General features: G+C 35.4%; 1 protein-coding gene across 3 annotated transcripts in view; it reads left to right on the forward strand.

Annotated features, from left to right (window-relative positions):
- Positions 1–5,202: 5,202 nt before the first annotated feature.
- Positions 5,203–24,142, forward strand: part of LOC105037295 (putative disease resistance protein RGA4) — a 52,528-nt gene continuing 33,588 nt past the window's right edge. The window contains exons 1-2 of one of the 3 annotated variants that reach the window (XM_073246724.1): positions 5,203–9,043; positions 9,536–10,024. In XM_073246724.1, coding sequence (XP_073102825.1) covers positions 5,308–9,006 — 3,699 coding nt within the window. In that variant the 5' untranslated portion in view covers positions 5,203–5,307 and the 3' untranslated portion in view covers positions 9,007–9,043; positions 9,536–10,024. Of the gene's footprint in view, positions 9,044–9,153; positions 9,441–9,535; positions 10,025–24,142 lie in introns of those variants that run through there. The other 2 variants (XM_073246722.1, XM_073246723.1) reach the window with 2 other exon arrangements.

Consider the following 24,142-nt stretch of genomic DNA (forward strand, 5'->3'; position numbering starts at 1 on the left):
TTCTCCCTCCCTTCAAATAATTTCATCCTCGAAATTAAGTTATGTCGTTTGAGATACATATTTTAAAGTATACATTCTTCATGTCATTCTCAAGCTTTTAATAGTCTGCCTTACATAATACTTGTTTCTCAAGATTTTGATTTAATAAAATTATGTGAGGTCTCAAACTCATTCTCTTCATACTGATTTTTTTTTTGAAAAACAGTAACATTTTGATCTTGTATTAAAATATCCTAGTTATTTATCTAATATATTTCACTCAAAGTTCATAATTGTCTCAAACTACCTATGATGTAAAAATAAAGAAAGGTCGAACATTGGACACTCTTCACAATCATCGATTTCTTTCTTCTCTTGACCTTCTAACAAATTTTATATGTAGACTTTCATCTTAAGAAAATCTCAATCTTTTGTATCAGTTCGAGTAACAATATTAAATTTGAAAAAATATGAGATCTGTGTCAAGATATTCTAAGTTTGAACTAATAACAGAACTATCAAGCTATTAATAATAAACTTAAGATATCTAAGATTTCTTGGCATTATCTACAATGAAGTAACCTACTAACATAAATTATCTGGCTATGATCAGATTAGGTTAAAATTTATAACATCTTTTCATTATCAATAAAAATTCTTCCTGATTTGCAACTAATGTATTCCATCATAATATCTTTTGAATCAAGAAATTAATATTTTCAATCAATTTAATCCACCATGCTTTTGCTACGCACTCTGATCTTAATTTACCAAATTATATAGATTTATCGAAAGATATCCTTGTATGTTAGATCAATCAAAGATAGATCCAATCTTTAAATTTTTATATAGATTTTAGAGCAAAACTTTAAGTTTCTTTATCTTTACTATCCCTTGGGTATAGCATATCAAAATTAAATCTTTATCCACTTTCTATGTTTGAAATCATTGCATAAGTTTCATCACTCTTCAAGAATCTAAAATATCTAGAATCAATTAGGGTTAACCTTAGATTTACCTTACAATCATTTAGATAATTCTCAAATCAATCTTTTTTTTAAAAAGAATTAACTCCAATTCGAATAAACTAGAAGAACTCAAGCCAACATCTTTGTAACCAGAATCAACTTGATTATTTTTTGTAGAGCTCTCTTCATCACAACCCTTAATATTAATCGATAAATCCATACAAAATCTTATCCCTTGTATAAGTCATTCAAAATTTAACACTAGCAAGATATCTTAGTTCAATTCAGAAATTCAAACTTTGACTTGAATAATTAATACACTTCACTATCTTCAACAATCAAAAGAAAAAAATTAAAGAATCTAATCCAAAGATGGTAATACAAATTATTAAAGATTTCATCATAACGTATATATCATATTCTAACAAAATTAATTCTTCATATTTAATTTAATAATAATATCAAAATATCCTAGATCCACTTAGAAAAGCAAACTTTTGACTTGAAATTCAATGCAACTTGAAAGATCAAGAAATCAGGTCTAAATATGATACTTTGAGTAACCAAAGATTTCACTAAGATGTGTATTCCATATTCTCATAATAAAATTTAAATATATTTTTCATCTAAAATAGAGTCTCATATATGACCTCTTATAGGTTTAACGCTCAAAAATATTTTTCTCTCGTACGATGAAATTTCTTCTTAGACCACATCCTAATTAACTTTCTTTTGATAAGTCTAAAATTTATAATGCTCAGATAATTAACATCAAAATCAAGAAAGTTATCATGATCTTCAACCATATAAATTTAGCATTAAAAAATCATCGAGCATACTCAATACAACATATCAATATCTTCTTCTTCATTTCAGGGTCAACACTTCTTATATTTAGGTCAATCTTACTAATTGAAATCCAAAATATAACTCATCAATTCTATTATAGACATCATATATCACTTATGCATAATTTTTATCATAGTATCTATTGATTCAAAATTCAAATATCGATTTATTTCTTTTATGTCTATCATATTCCTCATGATTATAACCTAAGTTCAAATAGCACTAAAATCATAATTCTGAATAATTATAACCTTAATACCACTTAAGTCTTGTTCTCTAGTGATCATAACCTAAACTCTAATATCATTCTATCACATCCTTAATGATCATAATCTTAAACTCTGATGTTATCTATCACACTATTGATCATGATCCCAAAGTTTGATATCGCTTATGTCACGGTCTCTAGTGATCTTAAATTTGAGCTCTGGTACCATTTTGTCATATCCTAATCACTTGTATTATAGTCTCCAAATGATCATAACCAAGCTCTGATATCATTCTGTCACATCCTATTGATCATACATAAAGTTTTGATATCACTTCATAATCCCTAGTGATCTTAAACTTAAGCTCTAATATCATTTTGTCATATCCTAATCACTTATATCATAATCCCTAAATGATCATAATCTGAGCTCTGATACCACTCTGTCACACCCCGAACCTAACACCCGGATCAGATACGTGATAGCTGCACACTCCTTAAAGCAAGCCCTAATGAATATACAAGACCAAAAGTAATTTATTACAACCTCAACATCCATGATATCTAATTCTAATAATAATTAGTAAAACTTGTATAATTATAATTAAAATTCTTTTTATCCTCTGATTGAATATCATGACACTCTATCTATGCATTTGCTCACCCGCAAATCCATACCACAGCCAATCATGAGCATCCTGTAACTCTGAGAAGAAAAAGAAAGATGAAGAGGTGTGAGCTTTACAGTCCAGTAAGAATTTTTATATCACACCAATATAATAATATAATCTAAAAATAAGGATAAACAATAAAACATAAAATTTCATATTCAATATCTGAAATAATGCAAACATCTATAATTTATCTATCTTGTCAAAAGAGATACATCATCATATGTTAATGGGTGAAATACTTTTGTTCAATAATTATTTCATATCTTGTCTTTCCTTTCTCTTTTCATTATTACATAATTTTTGATCTTTTTCTTTCTAGCTTTGGACTAACCAACACTATGTCTCAATTTTTATTCGATCAAATTTCTACGCATAAGCCTCTCAAGGCTGTCCTACGTATAAGCTCCTGGCCGATTGTCCCAGGCATAAGCTCCTGACCGGTTGATCCACATATAAGCCGATGGGGCTATCCCAGGCATAAGCTCCTGACCGGCTGTCCCAGGCATAAGCTCCTGGCAAGTTGTTCTACAAGACAAGACTAGTCCAAACCATATCTCTTTTTCATTTAATCATTATATATTAATTTCACCAAATCAATTTTGATTTACACTGTGATCAAATTAGATATGTCATATCCATACAATCATGTCATCAATCATTGATACATATGTATTGACATAATACACTCATGCTCAAAAATCATATAAGCAATATAACGATATCTCAAGCATAGTAATTTATCGATCTCAAATCCAACGATGCAAAATCAATGATGCAAGACTAACAGTAAAATAACATATATAATGGTGATCATGTACAGAGATTCTTACCTCTATCGATGATCGATCTAAAAGTAAAATTCGATGAGCTCCTTAATCTACGAATCCGAAATTAAGATATTTTGCTCCATATCTTCTTGTACAACAATTATATCTCTACATGATCAGGATTAAATATAAAAATCATATATAGAAAAATTATGGATAAACGATCCTAATAACATAAATTCAGGACCTCTCCTAGGATTAATCAAAATTAGGATTCCTCTAAGTATCTGAACCCTTCATTAGTCCACAAGACTTTTAGAGAGAGAAAAGTCATGAAGAGAGAAAAAAATTTAGAGAAAAAAAGTAGAGAGAGAAAATGGAGAGAGAATCTTCGTATCTTTCAAATAAGACAATCATGATCGAGATCATTAGAGATCATTTCAGGGTGACTCAATATAAATTAACTATAATCAGATGCTATGAATTTTGAATAAAGATCGGACTGGGATCCAATCTACTGCACGAATTTTATAGCAATCTTCATCTCAAGTTTATCCTAGTATCCATGATGCAATCAGAGAGAGAGAAAGATCCTAGAGAGATAAAATCCATAAAGAGAGAGAAAGATCTAGAGAGAGAAAAATAAAGAGAGAATCTAGGGAGAAGATGGAGAGAGAAGGTAGAGAGAGGAGAGAGGAAAGAGAGAGAAAGGAGGGAGAGGAGAGAGAGAAAATTCTCTCATTCTTTTTTTTTTCTATTTTTCTCTTTTTCTTTTTCTTTTTCTCTTTTTCTTTTTCTTTTTTTCTTTCTTTCTTTTTCTTTTCTTCTTTCTCTTCCCGATCGAACAGAGGATGGATCGAGGGGAGCTTGTTGGCTCAGCTCCTACGAGGGGCGGCGGCGTCTGGTCGATGGTGACAGAGCAAGGAAGTCCGATGGTGAGGTTCGACCGATGAAAAATTAAGAAACAATCAGAAAAATAGGGTACCACTCCTTTTTCTCTAATTTTTCGATCATTGGCCAATCGCCTGCGGCCAAAATCTCTCGAGGAAGAGGGATAGAGAGATGAAGATCCTATCCCAGGAGTGAGACACCGCAAAAGGCGGCGCTGGTGGCTGAAAAATGGAGGAAAGGACCCGACCGAACAGAGCAAAACAGAGGTTCAGCTTTTCATGGATTTTCCAATGAGTCCGATGACTATTGAGGGTCTAAAGCCATGGGGAGAAATAAAAGAGGGAGAGAAAAAAGGTCGGAGCCTTACCTAAGCTCCGGTGGTCTCTCCGACCTCTGATTTCCGACGAACACGAGAAGAGGATGCCGCGGCTTCCACGAAGAAAAGAGGAGGAATCGAGCTCAACGATCATCGTGGAGGCTCTTGAGGGAGGGGGAGGCTTGTTTATAGGACTCTTTTCCGTCTGGGATTCATCGGAGAAGAAGACTCCTTATGGGAGTCTTCTTCCCATTTTCTTTAAGGAGTCTTCTTCCCATTTCTTTTATTTTTTGTTGTTTTTTGTATGAGCTTTGATCTTTTATATGGGCTTGGTCCAAAGCCCAAATGGGCTGGGTGTCACAATAATCGTCCACCTACCAGCTGATGGTTGCCGGAGGAGAACCTGGCTTCCTTTTGCTCTTTTTTTTTTTTTTTTTTCTGACTAGAGAAGCACCCTGGTCTTTCTTTAAAATAAAAAAATTAAAATAATAATAATAATAAAAAAAAAAAGAGAAAGCAGCCACGAAGTTTTCATCGCCGAGAGAGTATTGTTACGCCAGAGGTCGGAGAGGAGAGGAGTTGCATAAAGAGGATAAGCAGGTGCACGGAAGTTGCAAGAAGGGGGATGGTGAGAAACTGATATCATTAAACACTGATGTCCCTCGCACGAAAGAAAGACGCACCTTCCTTCCTTGCCTGGCGATCGCTGGATCGTCCACGGCACAGCTATCAAAGCACCTTAAAATACGGTCAATCATCGAGGTCAAGGTATTTGGGATCTTTACATATAGACTCAAAAGGATCTATAGTGCCTCACAACCTGCTCCTCTCTTTGAGTGTTGAGAGATCCATCCTCCTCTGCCAGTCTCAAAAAATGGCCATGATCTCAAAAGCCTTTGTGGGAAAATTGCTTGACAAGCTTTCAGAATTTATCTGGGGAGAGATTTCCATTATGCGAGATGTGCAGGACGAGCTCAAGCAGTTTCAAAGAAGAATAGAGAGGCTAAGCGGATATCTTGAATCAGCAGAGCAGAAGAGGCATGAAGACCGGACTATCAATAACTGGGTGGTGGAGTTGAAAGATGTCATGTATGATGCGGAGGATATCATCGAGCGTTGTATGATCGAGGGCAGAATATTGTTGGAAAATCATCCCTCTACATTAGCGGTACGCGACACCTCATCTTCATTTTATTCCCCTGGTTTCCTCAAGTTCAAGCATGAAATTGGTAAAAAAATTAAAGAACTTAATGATAGGCTAAAAGAGATTAACAACGATAGATCAAAATTGCCTGCACTAAAATACACCAGGCAAAGTGCTCAAGAGGGTAGAGTAAATACCCGTCAAACTTTTCCCAGTGTGATTAAGTCTGATATTGTCGGGCCAAAAATTGAAGAGGCTACCCAATGTCTCGTGGAGTTATTAATTAAGGACGATAATAAAAAATACCGAGTTTTGGGGATCGTTGGAATGGGTGGAATCGGCAAGACCACTCTTGCTTCTAACATATACAATAACAAAATAATAAAAGAGAACTTTCCTATACGAGTATGGGTGTGTATTTCTCAAGATTTTTCAGAAACAAAATTGCTAAAAGAGATAATTAGGGGTGGGGGTGGAAATTATGGGAAGGCTGAAACTAAGGCAGAGCTTGTAACCTGTCTTTCTTTTGTTCTTTCAAAAAGATTCTTTATTGTATTAGATGATGTATGGGAAAAAGATGTATGGGAGGATTTGCTTAGATATGCCGTTGAAAATGCAACATCTACCGGCAAGATTGTAATTACCACTCGAGATAGGAACGTGGCTGGAAGTATTGTAGCAGAGAGAGCAGAGATCCATCATGTTGATAAAATGGATCACCGCAGTGGTTGGAAATTGCTCTGCAAGATAGTCTTTGGAGATAATGATGATGATGAGGAGGAGATCTCTAGCTTACAAGAAATTGGGGTTAAAATTGTTAAAAAATGCGGCGGTCTTCCTCTTGCAATCAAAACCATTGGAGGGGTTTTAAGGTCGAAGGAGAGAAGCACCATGGAATGGAATAAGATTCTCAGAAGTGATGCCTGGTCAATGAGCCAACTTCAAGAACAACTCCCAAGAGCTCTATTTTTAAGCTATGAATATTTACCATCTGATCTCAAACAGTGTTTTCTATACTGTTCGTTGTTTCCTGAGGATTTTACCATGGATCGCGATGAGCTTATTCGTTATTGGGTGGCTGAAGGCTTTGTAAGAAGAACACAAGGAGATACAATTATGGAAGATTTAGCAGAGGATTTCTGTAGGGAGTTAATCGGGAGGAATCTTTTACAGCCATGTGATTTCTTAGGTGACTTGAGTGACGTAGCTGGCAATTACTGCAAGATGCATGATCTGCTACGTTCCCTTGCTCATTCTTTGATAAGTGATGAGAGCATTTTTCTTGGTGACGAGCAATCACCTAAGACAAACCCTCTGAGTAAAATACGTCGTTTGTCAATGGTTAACAAAGGTGAGAGACTAGAAGTTCCTGATGTACTAAAAGAGCAAAAGTGCTTAAGAACTCTTCTTGTTTGGAGGAGTTCCGAGATAAAGATGGTCGAGAATGAACTTTTGAAAACATTGGGTTTTCTGCGAGTCATGGACCTGAGCAATACGAGCCTTGAGAGCCTTCCAGACTCCGTAGCAGATCTTTTGCACCTGAGATATTTAAATGTTTCTGAGACGGAGATCAAGGAGTTGCCAGAGTCCATCGGATGCCTCGTAAACCTACAGATATTGAACTTGGCATTTTGTGAATTCTTGCATACTCTCCCTAAGGCCATCACAAAATTGTGCAATCTAAGATGCCTCCGTCTTGAAAGAACACCATTTACTCATGTGCCAAAGGGAATAGGCAAATTAAAAGATCTGAACCATCTTCAAGGATTTGTGATCGGCCATGATGATAGAAGAGATGATGAGGGGTGTGATTTGAAGGAGCTACAATCTCTGTCCCAGCTGAGATTCCTGGAGATACAAAGTTTGGAGAGGGCACAACCAAGCGGAGCTTTGGTACTCGTAAACAACCACTCTCTGAGGACATTAATTTTGAATGGTAAAAAAGCATCTATTTGTACTAGAGAAGCAATTGCAATCCAGAGAAATGACGAGGAAGAAGCAATTACAATCCAGAGAAATGACAAGATTTATAATGAGCTCTCTCCTCAATCCACCCACCTACAGGAACTTCAGATTTATGACTTCTTTGGTACTGGATTTCCCAGCTGGATGATGTCACCTTCCTTGGATGTCTCCTTTCCTAACCTGACGACAATAGTGCTCTCTCATTGTAAATCATGTCCGCAGCTTCCTCCATTGGGCCTGTTGCCCCACCTGAAATCCCTTGAGATTAGAGGAGCAGATGCAATCAAAACCATTGGACCTGAATTTCTTGCCCCCCGTGCATCGTCAGCAGCGACTACATTTCCCAAGCTTGAAGAGCTGAGACTTTCGGACATGCATAATTGGGAAGAATGGTCATTTGGTATGGTGGAGGGGGTTGGTGAAGAAAGAAGAGGAGCCCCCAAGTTGTTGCCTTGTCTAATGAAGTTGAAACTTGACTACTGTCCCAAGCTGAGAGCTCTTCCTCCACTGGGCATGTTGCCTGAGCTAAAATACCTTTATATTAACGCAGCATATGCAATCAAAACCATCGGACCTGAATTTCTTCGCCCCCGTGCATCGTCAGGAGCGACTTCATTTCCCAAGCTCGAACAGCTGCAATTTAGATGGATGTACAACTGGGAAGAATGGTCGTTTGGTATGGTGGAGGGGGTTGGTGAAGAAAGAAGAGGAGCCCACAAGTTACTGCCTTGTCTATCAACGTTGGTTCTTTTTGGTTGTCCCAAGCTGAGAACTCTTCCAGAAGGCCTACGGCATGCCACCAATTTACAGGAATTGAATATCTATGGTGCCGACAACCTAAAAGAAATCAACAACCTTCCCTCACTGAAATCTCTGCAAATAGAGAAGTGCCCAAGGTTGGAGCACGTGAAGAATCTTGATAAGTTGCTATTCCTGAGAGTAATATTATCTCGTTCCATATGGACATCCACCACTGATGCTGATGGTCAGACAGAGCGCCTCCAGCAGTGGTTATTGGAGCTATTCGGACGGCATTCTCTTCAAGAATTTGAACTAAGATGCAGCTTGCCACTCCTTAAGACCTTCCTCAAGGACGGCCCCAACTGGCCCATCATTCAGCCGATCCACCTGGTCTGGATCAATAAGCCTTGGCATCCAGAACGTAGCTCATCATATATTCGGTATACAAAGGATCCACCCACTTTCGAAGCCAACGTCGTGGAATCAGTAGAATCAGTGGACTGATAAAGCAAGGGTCCACAAGCATCCTCCTTTCACTGAGGTGCATGATTTCTCCTTCCATTACATTTTTTTTTTCCATTTTTAATTTCTCTAGCAGCTTTAAATTGGTTGTTATACCGCTAATCTTACAGTAATCTTCTCTTTACCCAGATACCAATGCTCCTGTTTCTTTCTCGAAGATAGAGGATCACTGGGTGCTATCAAGATTTTCTCTTTGACTTGATGGTTTTTCCCCCGCCTTTCATGGTTCCATCGTTTGCTTTAAAACTTTCGGTTGGATTTTATTTTGCCTTATGTGATTTCTATTTCCTGGAGTTCTGATACGTTTGTAACTTCCTTTTCCTGTTGTTTTGATGACATTATCGTTTGCTGGTGTGTAACTTTTAGAAATTTGTATGCGATAAATCAGTAGTTTTTCTCCCTTCCTTTGTCTCTAATGTTTCTTTCTCCTTAATCTGGGAGGCCAACTTGAATTCCTTAATATTCATGAGTAGTCCTGCAAAAACAACTTATGATTGTTTTGTGATTGAAGATGGGTCAGATTTGAAAGAGCCTGCCAGCGTTGCAGCAGACGGAGATTTAAGTAATCAGATTACCTCATAGATGGTGTCAGAACCAATACTATATTTCATGTATTAGATCTTTTGCTAGGCCATTAACGGTGGTGGTTCATTGCACCAGATAGGCGAAGAAAGCATAGAGAAGTGATGCCATGGCACGATGCTGTAGATGGTGGATGGGAATGCGTTAGAAGCAAATACATGAGGAAGGATGGGCATACAAACCTTTGTGTTCATGCCCGTTCTTTGATTGTGTGTGAATAGATAAACAACCAAAAGCTTGAAGAAGATTTGGAAACAAGCTGACATTATGCACAGTTTTTGTGACCTCAATTATTTAAAAATCATGGAGAAAATTCCTACTCAGAAGAGGTCTTCCGTTTTGCTTCGTGTTTTTAGAATTCCAGTCTTAAAATGACTACGTCTGAGCCTGCATGCTGTACCTCTGGTTGAACTCCTTGGAAAAGATATAAGAACCAAACGTATTTACCTAACATGAAACATTGATTCATGAAATCGAAAGATTTGCAATTGCTTCTTCAGAAGGTAATAGTGCACTATGCACTGAACATATATTAAAATCGCAACAGCAAGAAGAGCGTGAGGAGGAAAGAAAATCAGAGGAGAGTACAAGAAGCTGCTAGACTGGATAAGATATTCAACACTCAAAGTAAGACAAAATTAACAAATATGCCCGAACTCCAATTTTCTTTAGACCAGATGGACAGGAGAAAATCTAAGAGCGCCCGCTAGTTTCTTGGTTTCACCGCCTCTCCGCCCTCTGCCCATGCTGTTCTCGGCATCGCCTCTCCGCACCCTCCTGTCCTCAGCCTCCCCTAAACGGAAAATAGAAAAAAAATAAGAGAAAGACTCCAATTGAAAGATGAAAGAGGGGAGGGGGAGAGAGTGTGAGAGACGGAAGTGGGGGATGTGGAACAAGAGAGAGATGAAGTGCAGAATATGGAATACAAAAAAAAACTGCCTGCTGGCAGTGGGACGTTAGTGGTCAACTAAAGGCGCATTGGTTTCATGCGTAATTTTAAATTTTAAACCCGTTCCGGATGAGACTGGGTTTTAAATAAATATTTAATAAAAATTTTTATCTCATCTATTTAATAAAAGATAAATTAATAAAAATTTTTAATTTAAATTTAAATTTAAATTTAAAAATAAATTTTCAGTTGAATTTCATTTAAAAATAACTTTTCAATTGGCATAAATGATCAAATTATCTCTACAGTTATAAATCGATATTAAAATAACACTATGATATTAAAAAATAATATTATTTTATTATAATATAATATTATCTTATTATAAAATAATACTATCTTATTATGATATAAGGATATTGCAAAACAGTACTTTCTTATTGTAATACAGTACTACAAAATTATAAAACAGTACTATCTTATTATCATATAATACTATTATAAAACAGTACTGTCTTATTATAAAACAGTACTGCCGTATTATAAAACAATACTATGATATTAAACAATAATACTATTTTATTATAAATCAATATTACGTTATGTATTATAAAATAATATTATAATTTTAAAAAAATAATACTATCTTATTATAAATCAGTACTACATTATTGTAAAATAATACTGTCTTATTATATGACTGTATGAGAGTATAAGAGTATAATGGTCATTTCAGTTAGAAATAGGGAGTTACTTTTAATTTATATTTGAAAAGAGGAGCTACTTTTAATTTAAACTCAAGTAGGGAGCTGCTTTTAATTTGAAATATAAAATAAAAATTTTTATCTATTTTACCATTTAATAAATGAATTAAACAGATTAAATAAGTTAAAAAATAAATATCTAAATTCAATCCAAATAATTAAACATGTTAAATAGGTTAATCCGTTTACGATCCGAATCCATTTAGATCAAACCTGAACTTATTTCAAGCAGATCAAATGCGGGGCAAATTGATTGATTGGATCATATTTTGTCAGTCCTACCCACACCCTTGATATAATCCTCCAGATGAGATGGCTAGTAGGGGATGGCTACTTTGTGAGCATTCTGCATAATCTGTGAATTGGAGACCTACCCTTGAGCTGGTGGTTGACCTTCATTAGTTCTAAGGTGACTGACTCCATGAGAATTGCTGATCTTCTTCTTGTGGATTGTAAGGGTGAAATTGGAGAGCTGTGTCTTATCTATTTGGGGAGAAGCTAGGGGCGTGGGTGTCATCTCTTGCGATTCCCATTCACAGCAGATCGGATATCAAAATTTGGAGACATTCTTACACTTTTAGAGTCATGATGAATGATCTTTACTAGTGTTATAGGAGAGAGTCCACTAGGCATAGAGATATTGAGTTGGTCTAGAGGAGGGGGGTGCACCCAAGGATGAGCCTATTCTTTTGAAAGGTGGCTTAAATTCGGCTCCTGACCAAATCTCTTTTGCGAGCTTGAGGTATAGATATTCAGCTGGCTTGCCCTTATTGCAACTTGGAGGAGGAGACCTTGAAGTATATTCTATTCTAATATCCAAGGGCAAAACATATTTGGTCCTTGGCAGGGATGCACCTGTAGATAATTCAGGTGGAGAACCTGATCCAAGCCTTTCTAGAGTTCTTGATGCACAATACCGAAGGCGGCACCCTAGGATGGTGGGCATCTGTGCGGTCTACATGGCCCTCTATATTTGGTTGATTAGGAACAGCTTGATGTTTGAATACAGATAGTGTTCGACGAGATTTATTCTAAAAAGAGCTTTGACTATGGCAGTGAAGTTGACTGATGTGACGTCCGGGCCTCCAGAGATCTAGAGCTCCTATTCTACTCATGCAACAGCTCATCAGGTGTTCATTGTAGCAACCCGTTTATTTGGGCCTGTAGCCCAGATGGCCCAACAACACATAAAAAAAAAAAAAAAAAAAAAAACAGAACAGAGAAGGAGGAAGACTCCTAGCCGGAGTCTTCTTCCTTCACGATTTCTGGCAAAATCGGACTCAAAGAGTCCGGCTAGGGTAGGAAACCTCCACTATAAGATCCTCCAACCTTCCTTTAGGAATTTACAACAAAAATTTCGAAGTAAATCAAGGGATTTGAGGGATTTTTCTCAGAGATTTCCGTGGTGGTTGATCGGAAGAAAAGAGGTCGCCGGAGCTATTTTGGCCGCCGGAACAAGGTATTTCCTCTTCTCCTTGTTATTCTCCGGTCACCGGTGTTTTTGGAAGCCGACGAGGTGCCGGTTCGGGCTTCCAGTTCGGGCTCAAACAGGGATACCCTGTTTTTATGATTTTCTTCCTTCTCTGCCGCCGGCAACAAGAAGGGTGACCCTGCCGCCGGCCAGCTTGCATGCTCGGTCGTCGTTGCCGGATCTCCGGCCAAGTCGTCGGAGCCCGAGCCACCCTCTTTTTCCTCCCCTGTTTTGGCCCAACGGAACCCGTGGGAAGAAAAGAAGAAAGGAAGAAGAAGAAGAAAAGAAAAGAAAAGAAAAAGGAAAAAGAAAAAGAAAAAGAAAAAGAAAAGAAAAAGGAAAAAGAAAAGAAAAAAAAAGGAAAAAGAGAAAGAGAAAATAAAAATAAAAATAAAAATAAAATAAAAAGAAGAAGAAGGAGAGAATTTTTTTCTCTCTCCTTTCTCTCTTCTTTCTCTCTCTTTTCTCTCTCCTCTCTGTACCTTCTCTCTCTACATTTTCTCTCTCTAGATTCTCTCTCTAGACTTTTCTCTCTCTTTATGGATTTTGTCTCTCTAGGATCTTTTCTTCCTCTCTGATTGCATCATGAACCCTAGAATAAACTTGAAGATGAAAATAAGATGATTTGAGATTGCTCCGAAATTTGTGCGGTAGATCTGATTCCAGTCTGATTCTATTCAAAATTTGTAACACTTGATTCATATTGAGTCACCCTGATAGGACCTCCGATGATCCCGACCATGAGTGCCTCATTGGAAGGATACGAAAGTTTCTCTCTCCACTTTCTCTCTCTACTTTCTCTCTCTAGAATTTTCTCTCTCTTCATGGATTTTCTCTCTATAGAAGTCTTATGGATCAGTGGAGGATCCAGATACTTAGGTAAATCCTAATTTTGGTTAATCCTAAGAGAGATCCTAGATTTGTGTTATCAGATCGATTATCGGTAATTTTCTCCATATATGTGATTTTATATTGATCAGGGTTATGAAGAGATGATTGTCTGCATATGATATCGAGTGGAATATTTTGTTAAAGAAATTCATAAATCAAAGAAGAACATCGATTTCTGTGTTTGGATCAGTCACCGGTAAAGGTAAGAATCCCTGTACATGATCACTATTATGTATATGCTATTTTGCTGTTGGTCTTGCATCGTTGGTTTTGCATCGTCGGATTTGAGATTGATGAAATTATTATATCTGAGATACTGTTATTTGATTTTGAGCATGAGTATGTTATGTTAATATATATGTATCAGAGATTGATGGCATGATTATATGGATATGACATATCTGAATTGATCATAATGCAAGACAGAATTGATTGATGAAATCAATACATAATGATTAAATGAAAAGAAAGAGATATGTGGTATGGACTAGCCTTGTCATGTGGAACAGCCGGCCAGGAGCTTATGCCTGGGACAGCCCGCCAGGAGCTTATGCTTGGGACAGCCCCCACTGGCTTACAGGTGGATCAGCCGGCCAGGAGCTCATGCCTGGGACAGCCCGCCAGGAGCTTATGCCTGGGACAGCCTCTCACGGGCTTTGGTACGTGGGACAGCCGGCCAGGAGCTCATCCTGGGACAGTCTTGAAAGACTTTTTAAAGTGGATTCGATCCGGATGATGACTGAGGTATAGACTTGGATAGTCCAGAGCCAGAAGGAAACTGTTAAAAATCATGTGATTGTGAAAGAAGAAATGAAAGATAAGACATGAAATAATTGTTGAACAAAAGTGTTTTACCTGTTAATATATGATGATGCATCTATTTTGACAAGACATAAAATTTATGAATGTTTGCATTATGCTGGATATTGAACATGAGATTTTATATTTTATTGCTTATCCTTATTTTCAGATTATATTACTATATCAGTGTGATATGAGAATTCTTACTGGGCTGTAAAGCTCATACCCCTTCATCTTTCTTTTCTTTTCAGAGATACAGGATGTTCATGATTGGCTATGGCTTAGATTTATGGGTGAGCAGATGGATAGATAAAATGTTATAGTACCTGATCAGAGAACTGAAGAAATTTAATTTGTACCTATACAAAATTTTATGAATTATTGTTGAAATTAATTGTTATGGATGTTAAGGTTGTAATGATTTATTTTGGCCTTGCATATTCTTTAGGGCTTGCTCTAAGGAGTGTGCGGCCATCACGTATCCGACCCGGGTGTTGGGTTCGGGGCGTGACAGAATGGTATCAGAGCCTAGGTTATGATCATTGGAGATTACGATATAAATGATTTGGATGTGGTAGAATAATATCAAAGCTTAGGTTTAAGATCACTAGAGATTATGAAGAGATATTAAAACTTTATGTAAGATCAGTAGGATAAGTGATATCAAACTTTGGGATTATAATCACTAGAGTATGATTGATAATATCAGAGTTTAAGATTTTGATCATTAAAGGTATGATAGAATGATATTAGAGTTTAGGTTATGATCACTAGAAAATACGATTTAAGTGGTATTTGAGTTTAAAGTTATAATTATTCAGAATTATAATTTTAGTGATATCTGAACTTAGGTTATGATCACGAGGAACATGATAGATATGAAAGAGAAGATTCAATATTTAGATTTCAAATCAATAGATATTAAGATGAAATTTATGCATAAGTGGCATATGATATTTATAATAGAATTGACGAGTTATATCTTAGATTTTAATTAGTAAGGTTGACCTAAGTATGAAAAGAGTTGACCTTGGATTGAAGTGGGAGGTATTGATAAGTTATGTTGAGTATACTAGATGATTTTGGAATATAAAACTTATATGATTAAAAGATCATGATTTTTTAATTCCAATGATAATTGTCTGAACATTATGAATTTTGGACTTATCAAAGAATGTTAATTAGGGTATGGTCTAAGAAGAAATTTCATCATATGAGAGAAAAATATTTTTGAGCATTGAACCTATAAGAGGATCATATATGAAATTCAATCTTAGATGAAAAATATACTTGAATTTTATTATGGGAATATGAGATACACATTTTGGTGAAATCTTTGGTTACTCAAAATATCATATTCTGAATATGATTCTTTGATCTTTCAAGTTGCATTGAATTTCAAGTCAATAGTTTATTTTTTAAGTGGATCAAAAGTCTTTTGATATTGTTGTTAAATTAAAGAAGAAAATTTATTTTGTCAGAGTATGATATACAGGTTATGATGAAATCTTTAATAATTCGTATTATTATCTTTGGATTAGATTTTTTTTTTTGTGACTGTTGAAGATGATGAAGTGTATTAATTATTCAAGTCAAAGTTTGGATTTTTAAATTGATCTAAGACATCTTACTAGTGTTAAAGTTTGAATGACTTATACAAGGGACAAGATTTTGTATAGATTTATTGATTAATATTAAGAGTTATGATGAAGAGAATTCTATAAGAAATAATCAAGTTGATTCTACTTAAGGATGTTGGCTTGAGTCCTTCTAGTTTGTCAAGTTAGAAGTAATTCTTTTAAAAAGGAAGATTGATTTAGAAATTATCTAGATGATTGTAAGGTAAATCTAAGGTTAACTCTAATTAATTCTAGATATGTTGGATTCTTGAAGAGTGATGAAACTTATATAATGATTTCAAATATAGGAAGTAGATCAAGATTTAATTTTATATGCTATACCCAAAAGTAGTAAAGATAAAGAAACTTAAAATTTTGCCCTAAGTTTTATATGAAATTTGAAGGTTAGATCTATCTTGGATTGATCTAACATATAAAGATATTTTTATCTTTGATATAATTATATAAATTGATAAATTAAGATCAAAGTGCGCAGCAAAAGCATGGTGGGTTAAATTGATTAGAAATATTAATTCTTTGATTCCGAAGATATTATGGAATACATGAGTTGTAAATAAAGAATGATTTTAATCTGATCATAGTCGGATAATTTTTGTTAGTAGGTTGTTTCATTGTAGATAATGCCAAAAAATTTTAGATATCTCAAGTTTATTAACAGCTTGATAGTTCTGATATTAGTTCAAACTTAGAATGTCCTAACATAGATCTCATATTTTTAAAATTTAATATTGTTACTTGAACTGATATAGAAGATTGAGATTTTTCTTAAGATGAGAGTCTATATATAAAATTTGTTGGAAAATCAAGTGAAGAAAGAAATCGATGATTGTAAAGAGTGCTCGATGTTTGATCTTTATTTATCAGGGGTAGTATGAGATAATTATGAATTTTGAGTGAAATGTATTAGACAAATAACGGTGGTATATTAATACAAGTTTAAAATGTTACAGTTCTTCAAAAAGTTGAGAAATCAATAAGAAGGGATGAGTTTGAAATTTTAAATAATTTTTGTTATAACAAGATCATGAGAAATAAATAATATATATGATATTATCGTAAGCTTGAGAATGACATGAAGAATGTATACTTTGAAATAGATATCTCAAACGACATAATCTAATTTCGAGGACGAAATTTTTTTAAGGGGGGGAGATTGTAGCAACCCGTTTATTTGGGCCTGTAGCCCAGATGGCCCAACAACACATAAAAAAAAAAAAAAAAAAAAAAAAACAGAACAGAGAAGGAGGAAGACTCCTAGCCGGAGTCTTCTTCCTTCACGATTTTCGGCAAAATCGGACTCAAAGAGTCCGGCTAGGGTAGGAAACCTCCACTATAAGATCCTCCAACCTTTCTTTAGAAATTTACAACAAAAATTTCGAAGTAAATCAAGGGATTTGAGGGATTTTTCTCAGAGATTTTCGTGGTGGTTGATCGGAAGAAAAGAGGTCGCCGGAGCTATTTTGGCCGCCGGAACAAGGTATTTCCTCTTCTCCTTGTTATTCTCCGGTCACCGGTGTTTTTGGAAGCCGGCGAGGTGCCGGTTCGGGCTTCCGGTTCGGGCTCAAACAGGGATACCCTGTTTTTATGATTTTCTTCCTTCTCTGCCGCCGGCAACAAGGAGGGTGACCCTGCCGCCGGCCAGCTTGCATGCTCGGCCGTCGTTGCCGGATCTCTGGCCAAGTCGTCGGAGCCCGAGCCACCCTCTTTTTTCTCCCCTGTTTTGGCCCAACGGAACCCGTGGGAAGAAAAGAAGAAAGGAAGAAGAAGAAGAAAAGAAAAGAAAAGAAAAAGGAAAAAGAAAAAGAAAAAGAAAAGAAAAAGGAAAAAGAAAAGAAAAAAAAAGGAAAAAGAGAAAGAGAAAATAAAAATAAAAATAAAAATAAAATAAAAAGAAGAAGAAGGAGAGAATTTTGTCTCTCTCCTTTCTCTCTTCTTTCTCTCTCTTTTCTCTCTCCTCTCTGTACCTTCTCTCTCTACATTTTCTCTCTCTAGATTCTCTCTCTAGAATTTCTCTCTCTTTACGGATTTTGTCTCTCTAGGATCTTTTCTTCCTCTCTGATTGCATCATGAACCCTAGAATAAACTTGAAGATGAAAATAAGATGATTTGAGATTGCTCCGAAATTCGTGCGGTAGATCTGATTCCAGTCCGATTCTATTCAAAATTTGTAACACTTGATTCATATTGAGTCACCCTGATAGGACCTCTGATGATCCCGACCATGAGTGCCTCATTGGAAGGATACGAAAGTTTCTCTCTCCACTTTCTCTCTCTACTTTCTCTCTCTAGAATTTTCTCTCTCTTCATGAATTTTCTCTCTCTAGAAGTCTTATGGATTAGTGGAGGATCCAGATACTTAGGTAAATCCTAATTTTGGTTAATCCTAAGAGAGATCCTAGATTTGTATTATCAGATCGATTATCGGTAATTTTCTCTATATATGTGATTTTATATTGATCAGGGTTATGAAGAGATGATTGTCTGCATATGATATCGAGTGGAATATTTTGTTAAAGAAATTCATAAATCAAAGAAGAACATCGATTTCTGTGTTTGGATCAGTCACCGGTAAAGGTAAGAATCCCTCTACATGATCACTATTATGTATATGCTATTTTGCTGTTGGTCCTGCATCGTTGGTTTTGCATCGTCGGATTTGAGATTGATGAAATTATTATATCTGAGATACTGTTATTTGATTTTGAGCATGAGTATGTTATGTTAATATATATGTATCAGAGATTGATGGCATGATTATATGGATATGACATATCTGAATTGATCATAATGCAAGACAGAATTGATTGATGAAATCAATACATAATGATTAAATGAAAAGAAAGAGATATGTGGTATGGACTAGCCTTGTCATGTGGAACAGCCGGCCAGGAGCTTATGCCTGGGACAGCCCGCCAGGAGCTTATGCCTGGGACAGCCCCCACTGGCTTACAGGTGGATCAGCCGGCCAGGAGCTCATGCCTGGGATAGCCCGCCAGGAGCTTATGCCTGGGACAGCCTCTCACGGGCTTTGGTACGTGGGACAGCCGGCCAGGAGCTCATCCTGGGACAGTCTTGAAAGACTTTTTAAAGTGGATTCGATCCGGATGATGACTGAGGTATAGACTTGGATAGTCCAGAGCCAGAAGGAAACTGTTAAAAATCATGTGATTGTGAAAGAAGAAATGAAAGATAAGACATGAAATAATTGTTGAACAAAAGTGTTTTACCTGTTAATATATGATGATGCATCTATTTTGACAAGACAGAAAATTTATGAATGTTTGCATTATGCTGGACATTGAACATGAGATTTTATATTTTATTGCTTATCCTTATTTTCAGATTATATTACTATATCAGTGTGATATGAGAATTCTTACTGGGCTGTAAAGCTCATACCCCTTCATCTTTCTTTTCTTTTCAGAGATACAGGATGTTCATGATTGGCTATGGCTTAGATTTATGGGTGAGCAGATAGATAGATAAAGTGTTATAGTACCTGATCAGAGAACTGAAGAAATTTAATTTGTACCTATACAAAATTTTATGAATTATTGTTGAAATTAATTGTTATGGATGTTAAGGTTGTAATGATTTATTTTGGCCTTGCATATTCTTTAGGGCTTGCTCTAAGGAGTGTGCGGCCATCACGTATCCGACCCGGGTGTTGGGTTCGGGGCGTGACAGAATGGTATCAGAGCCTAGGTTATGATCATTGGAGATTACGATATAAATGATTTGGATGTGGTAGAATAATATCAAAGCTTAGGTTTAAGATCACTAGAGATTATGAAGAGATATTAAAACTTTATGTAAGATCAGTAGGATAAGTGATATCAAACTTTGGGATTATAATCACTAGAGTATGATTGATAATATCAGAGTTTAAGATTTTGATCATTAAAGGTATGATAGAATGATATTAGAGTTTAGGTTATGATCACTAGAAAATACGATTTAAGTGGTATTTGAGTTTAAAGTTATAATTATTCAGAATTATAATTTTAGTGATATCTGAACTTAGGTTATGATCACGAGGAACATGATAGATATAAAAGAGAAGATTCAATATTTAAATTTTAAATCAATAGATATTAAGATGAAATTTATGCATAAGTGGCATATGATATTTATAATAGAATTGACGAGTTATATCTTAGATTTTAATTAGTAAGGTTGACCTAAGTATGAAAAGAGTTGACCTTGGATTGAAGTGGGAGGTATTGATAAGTTATGTTGAGTATATTAGATAATTTTGGAATATAAAACTTATATGATTAAAAGATCATGATTTTTTAATTCCAATGATAATTATCTGAACATTATGAATTTTGGACTTATCAAAGAATGTTAATTAGGGTATGGTCTAAGAAGAAATTTCATCATATGAGAGAAAAATATTTTTGAGCATTGAACCTATAAGAGGATCATATATGAAATTCAATCTTAGATGAAAAATATACTTGAATTTTATTATGGGAATATGAGATACACATTTTGGTGAAATCTTTGGTTACTCAAAATATCATATTCTGAATATGATTCTTTGATCTTTCAAGTTGCATTGAATTTCAAGTCAATAGTTTATTTTTTAAGTGGATCAAAAGTCTTTTGATATTGTTGTTAAATTAAAGAAGAAAATTTATTTTGTCAGAGTATGATATACAGGTTATGATGAAATCTTTAATAATTCGTATTATTATCTTTGGATTAGATTTTTTTTTTTGTGACTGTTGAAGATGACGAAGTGTATTAATTATTCAAGTCAAAGTTTGGATTTTTAAATTGATCTAAGACATCTTACTAGTGTTAAAGTTTGAATGACTTATACAAGGGACAAGATTTTGTATAGATTTATTGATTAATATTAAGAGTTATGATGAAGAGAATTCTATAAGAAATAATCAAGTTGATTCTACTTAAGGATGTTGGCTTGAGTCCTTCTAGTTTGTCAAGTTAGAAGTAATTCTTTTAAAAAGGAAGATTGATTTAGAAATTATCTAGATGATTGTAAGGTAAATCTAAGGTTAACTCTAATTAATTCTAGATATGTTGGATTCTTGAAGAGTGATGAAACTTATATAATGATTTCAAATATAGGAAGTAGATCAAGATTTAATTTTATATGCTATACCCAAAAGTAGTAAAGATAAAGAAACTTAAAATTTTGCCCTAAGTTTTATATGAAATTTGAAGGTTAGATCTATCTTGGATTGATCTAACATATAAAGATATTTTTATCTTTGATATAATTATATAAATTGATAAATTAAGATCAAAGTGCGCAGCAAAAGCATGGTGGGTTAAATTGATTAGAAATATTAATTCTTTGATTTCGAAGATATTATGGAATACATGAGTTGTAAATAAAGAATGATTTTAATCTGATCATAGTCGGATAATTTTTGTTAGTAGGTTGTTTCATTGTAGATAATGCCAAAAAATTTTAGATATCTCAAGTTTATTAACAGCTTGATAGTTCTGATATTAGTTCAAACTTAGAATGTCCTAACATAGATCTCATATTTTTAAAATTTAATATTGTTACTTGAACTGATATAGAAGATTGAGATTTTTCTTAAGATGAGAGTCTATATATAAAATTTGTTGGAAAATCAAGTGAAGAAAGAAATCGATGATTGTAAAGAGTGCTCGATGTTTGATCTTTATTTATCAGGGGTAGTATGAGATAATTATGAATTTCGAGTGAAATGTATTAGACAAATAACGGTGGTATATTAATACAAGTTTAAAATGTTACAGTTCTTCAAAAAGTTGAGAAATCAATAAGAAGGGATGAGTTTGAAATTTTAAATAATTTTTGTTATAACAAGATCATGAGAAATAAATAATATATATGATATTATCGTAAGCTTGAGAATGACATGAAGAATGTATACTTTGAAATAGATATCTCAAACGACATAATCTAATTTCGAGGACGAAATTTTTTTAAGGGGGGGAGATTGTAGCAACCCGTTTATTTGGGCCTGTAGCCCAGATGGCCCAACAACACATAAAAAAAAAAAAAAAAAAAAAAAACAGAACAGAGAAGGAGGAAGACTCCTAGCCGGAGTCTTCTTCCTTCACGATTTTCGGCAAAATCGGACTCAAAGAGTCCGGCTAGGGTAGGAAACCTCCACTATAAGATCCTCCAACCTTTCTTTAGAAATTTACAACAAAAATTTCGAAGTAAATCAAGGGATTTGAGGGATTTTTCTCAGAGATTTTCGTGGTGGTTGATCGGAAGAAAAGAGGTCGCCGGAACTATTTTGGCCGCCGGAACAAGGTATTTCCTCTTCTCCTTGTTATTCTCCGGTCACCGGTGTTTTTGGAAGCCGGCGAGGTGCCGGTTCGGGCTTCCGGTTCGGGCTCAAACAGGGATACCCTGTTTTTATGATTTTCTTCCTTCTCTGCCGCCGGCAACAAGGAGGGTGACCCTGCCGCCGGCCAGCTTGCATGCTCGGCCGTCGTTGCCGGATCTCCGGCCAAGTCGTCGGAGCCCGAGCCACCCTCTTTTTTCTCCCCTGTTTTGGCCCAACGGAACCCGTGGGAAGAAAAGAAGAAAGGAAGAAGAAGAAGAAAAGAAAAGAAAAGAAAAAGGAAAAAGAAAAAGAAAAAGAAAAGAAAAAGGAAAAAGAAAAGAAAAAAAAAGGAAAAAGAGAAAGAGAAAATAAAAATAAAAATAAAAATAAAATAAAAAGAAGAAGAAGGAGAGAATTTTTTTCTCTCTCCTTTCTCTCTTCTTTCTCTCTCTTTTCTCTCTCCTCTCTGTACCTTCTCTCTCTACATTTTCTCTCTCTAGATTCTCTCTCTAGAATTTCTCTCTCTTTACGGATTTTGTCTCTCTAGGATCTTTTCTTCCTCTCTGATTGCATCATGAACCCTAGAATAAACTTGAAGATGAAAATAAGATGATTTGAGATTGCTCCGAAATTCGTGCGGTAGATCTGATTCCAGTCCGATTCTATTCAAAATTTGTAACACTTGATTCATATTGAGTCACCCTGATAGGACCTCTGATGATCCCGACCATGAGTGCCTCATTGGAAGGATACGAAAGTTTCTCTCTCCACTTTCTCTCTCTACTTTCTCTCTCTAGAATTTTCTCTCTCTTCATGAATTTTCTCTCTCTAGAAGTCTTATGGATTAGTGGAGGATCCAGATACTTAGGTAAATCCTAATTTTGGTTAATCCTAAGAGAGATCCTAGATTTGTGTTATCAGATCGATTATCGGTAATTTTCTCTATATATGTGATTTTATATTGATCAGGGTTATGAAGAGATGATTGTCTGCATATGATATCGAGTGGAATATTTTGTTAAAGAAATTCATAAATCAAAGAAGAACATCGATTTCTGTGTTTGGATCAGTCACCGGTAAAGGTAAGAATCCCTCTACATGATCACTATTATGTATATGCTATTTTGCTGTTGGTCCTGCATCGTTGGTTTTGCATCGTCGGATTTGAGATTGATGAAATTATTATATCTGAGATACTGTTATTTGATTTTGAGCATGAGTATGTTATGTTAATATATATGTATCAGAGATTGATGGCATGATTATATGGATATGACATATCTGAATTGATCATAATGCAAGACAGAATTGATTGATGAAATCAATACATAATGATTAAATGAAAAGAAAGAGATATGTGGTATGGACTAGCCTTGTCATGTGGAACAGCCGGCCAGGAGCTTATGCCTGGGACAGCCCGCCAGGAGCTTATGCCTGGGACAGCCCCCACTGGCTTACAGGTGGATCAGCCGGCCAGGAGCTCATGCCTGGGATAGCCCGCCAGGAGCTTATGCCTGGGACAGCCTCTCACGGGCTTTGGTACGTGGGACAGCCGGCCAGGAGCTCATCCTGGGACAGTCTTGAAAGACTTTTTAAAGTGGATTCGATCTGGATGATGACTGAGGTATAGACTTGGATAGTCCAGAGCCAGAAGGAAACTGTTAAAAATCATGTGATTGTGAAAGAAGAAATGAAAGATAAGACATGAAATAATTGTTGAACAAAAGTGTTTTACCTGTTAATATATGATGATGCATCTATTTTGACAAGACAGA

This window comes from Elaeis guineensis, chromosome 12 (assembly GCF_000442705.2).
Source record: "Elaeis guineensis isolate ETL-2024a chromosome 12, EG11, whole genome shotgun sequence".
Lineage (NCBI taxonomy): Eukaryota > Viridiplantae > Streptophyta > Magnoliopsida > Arecales > Arecaceae > Elaeis > Elaeis guineensis.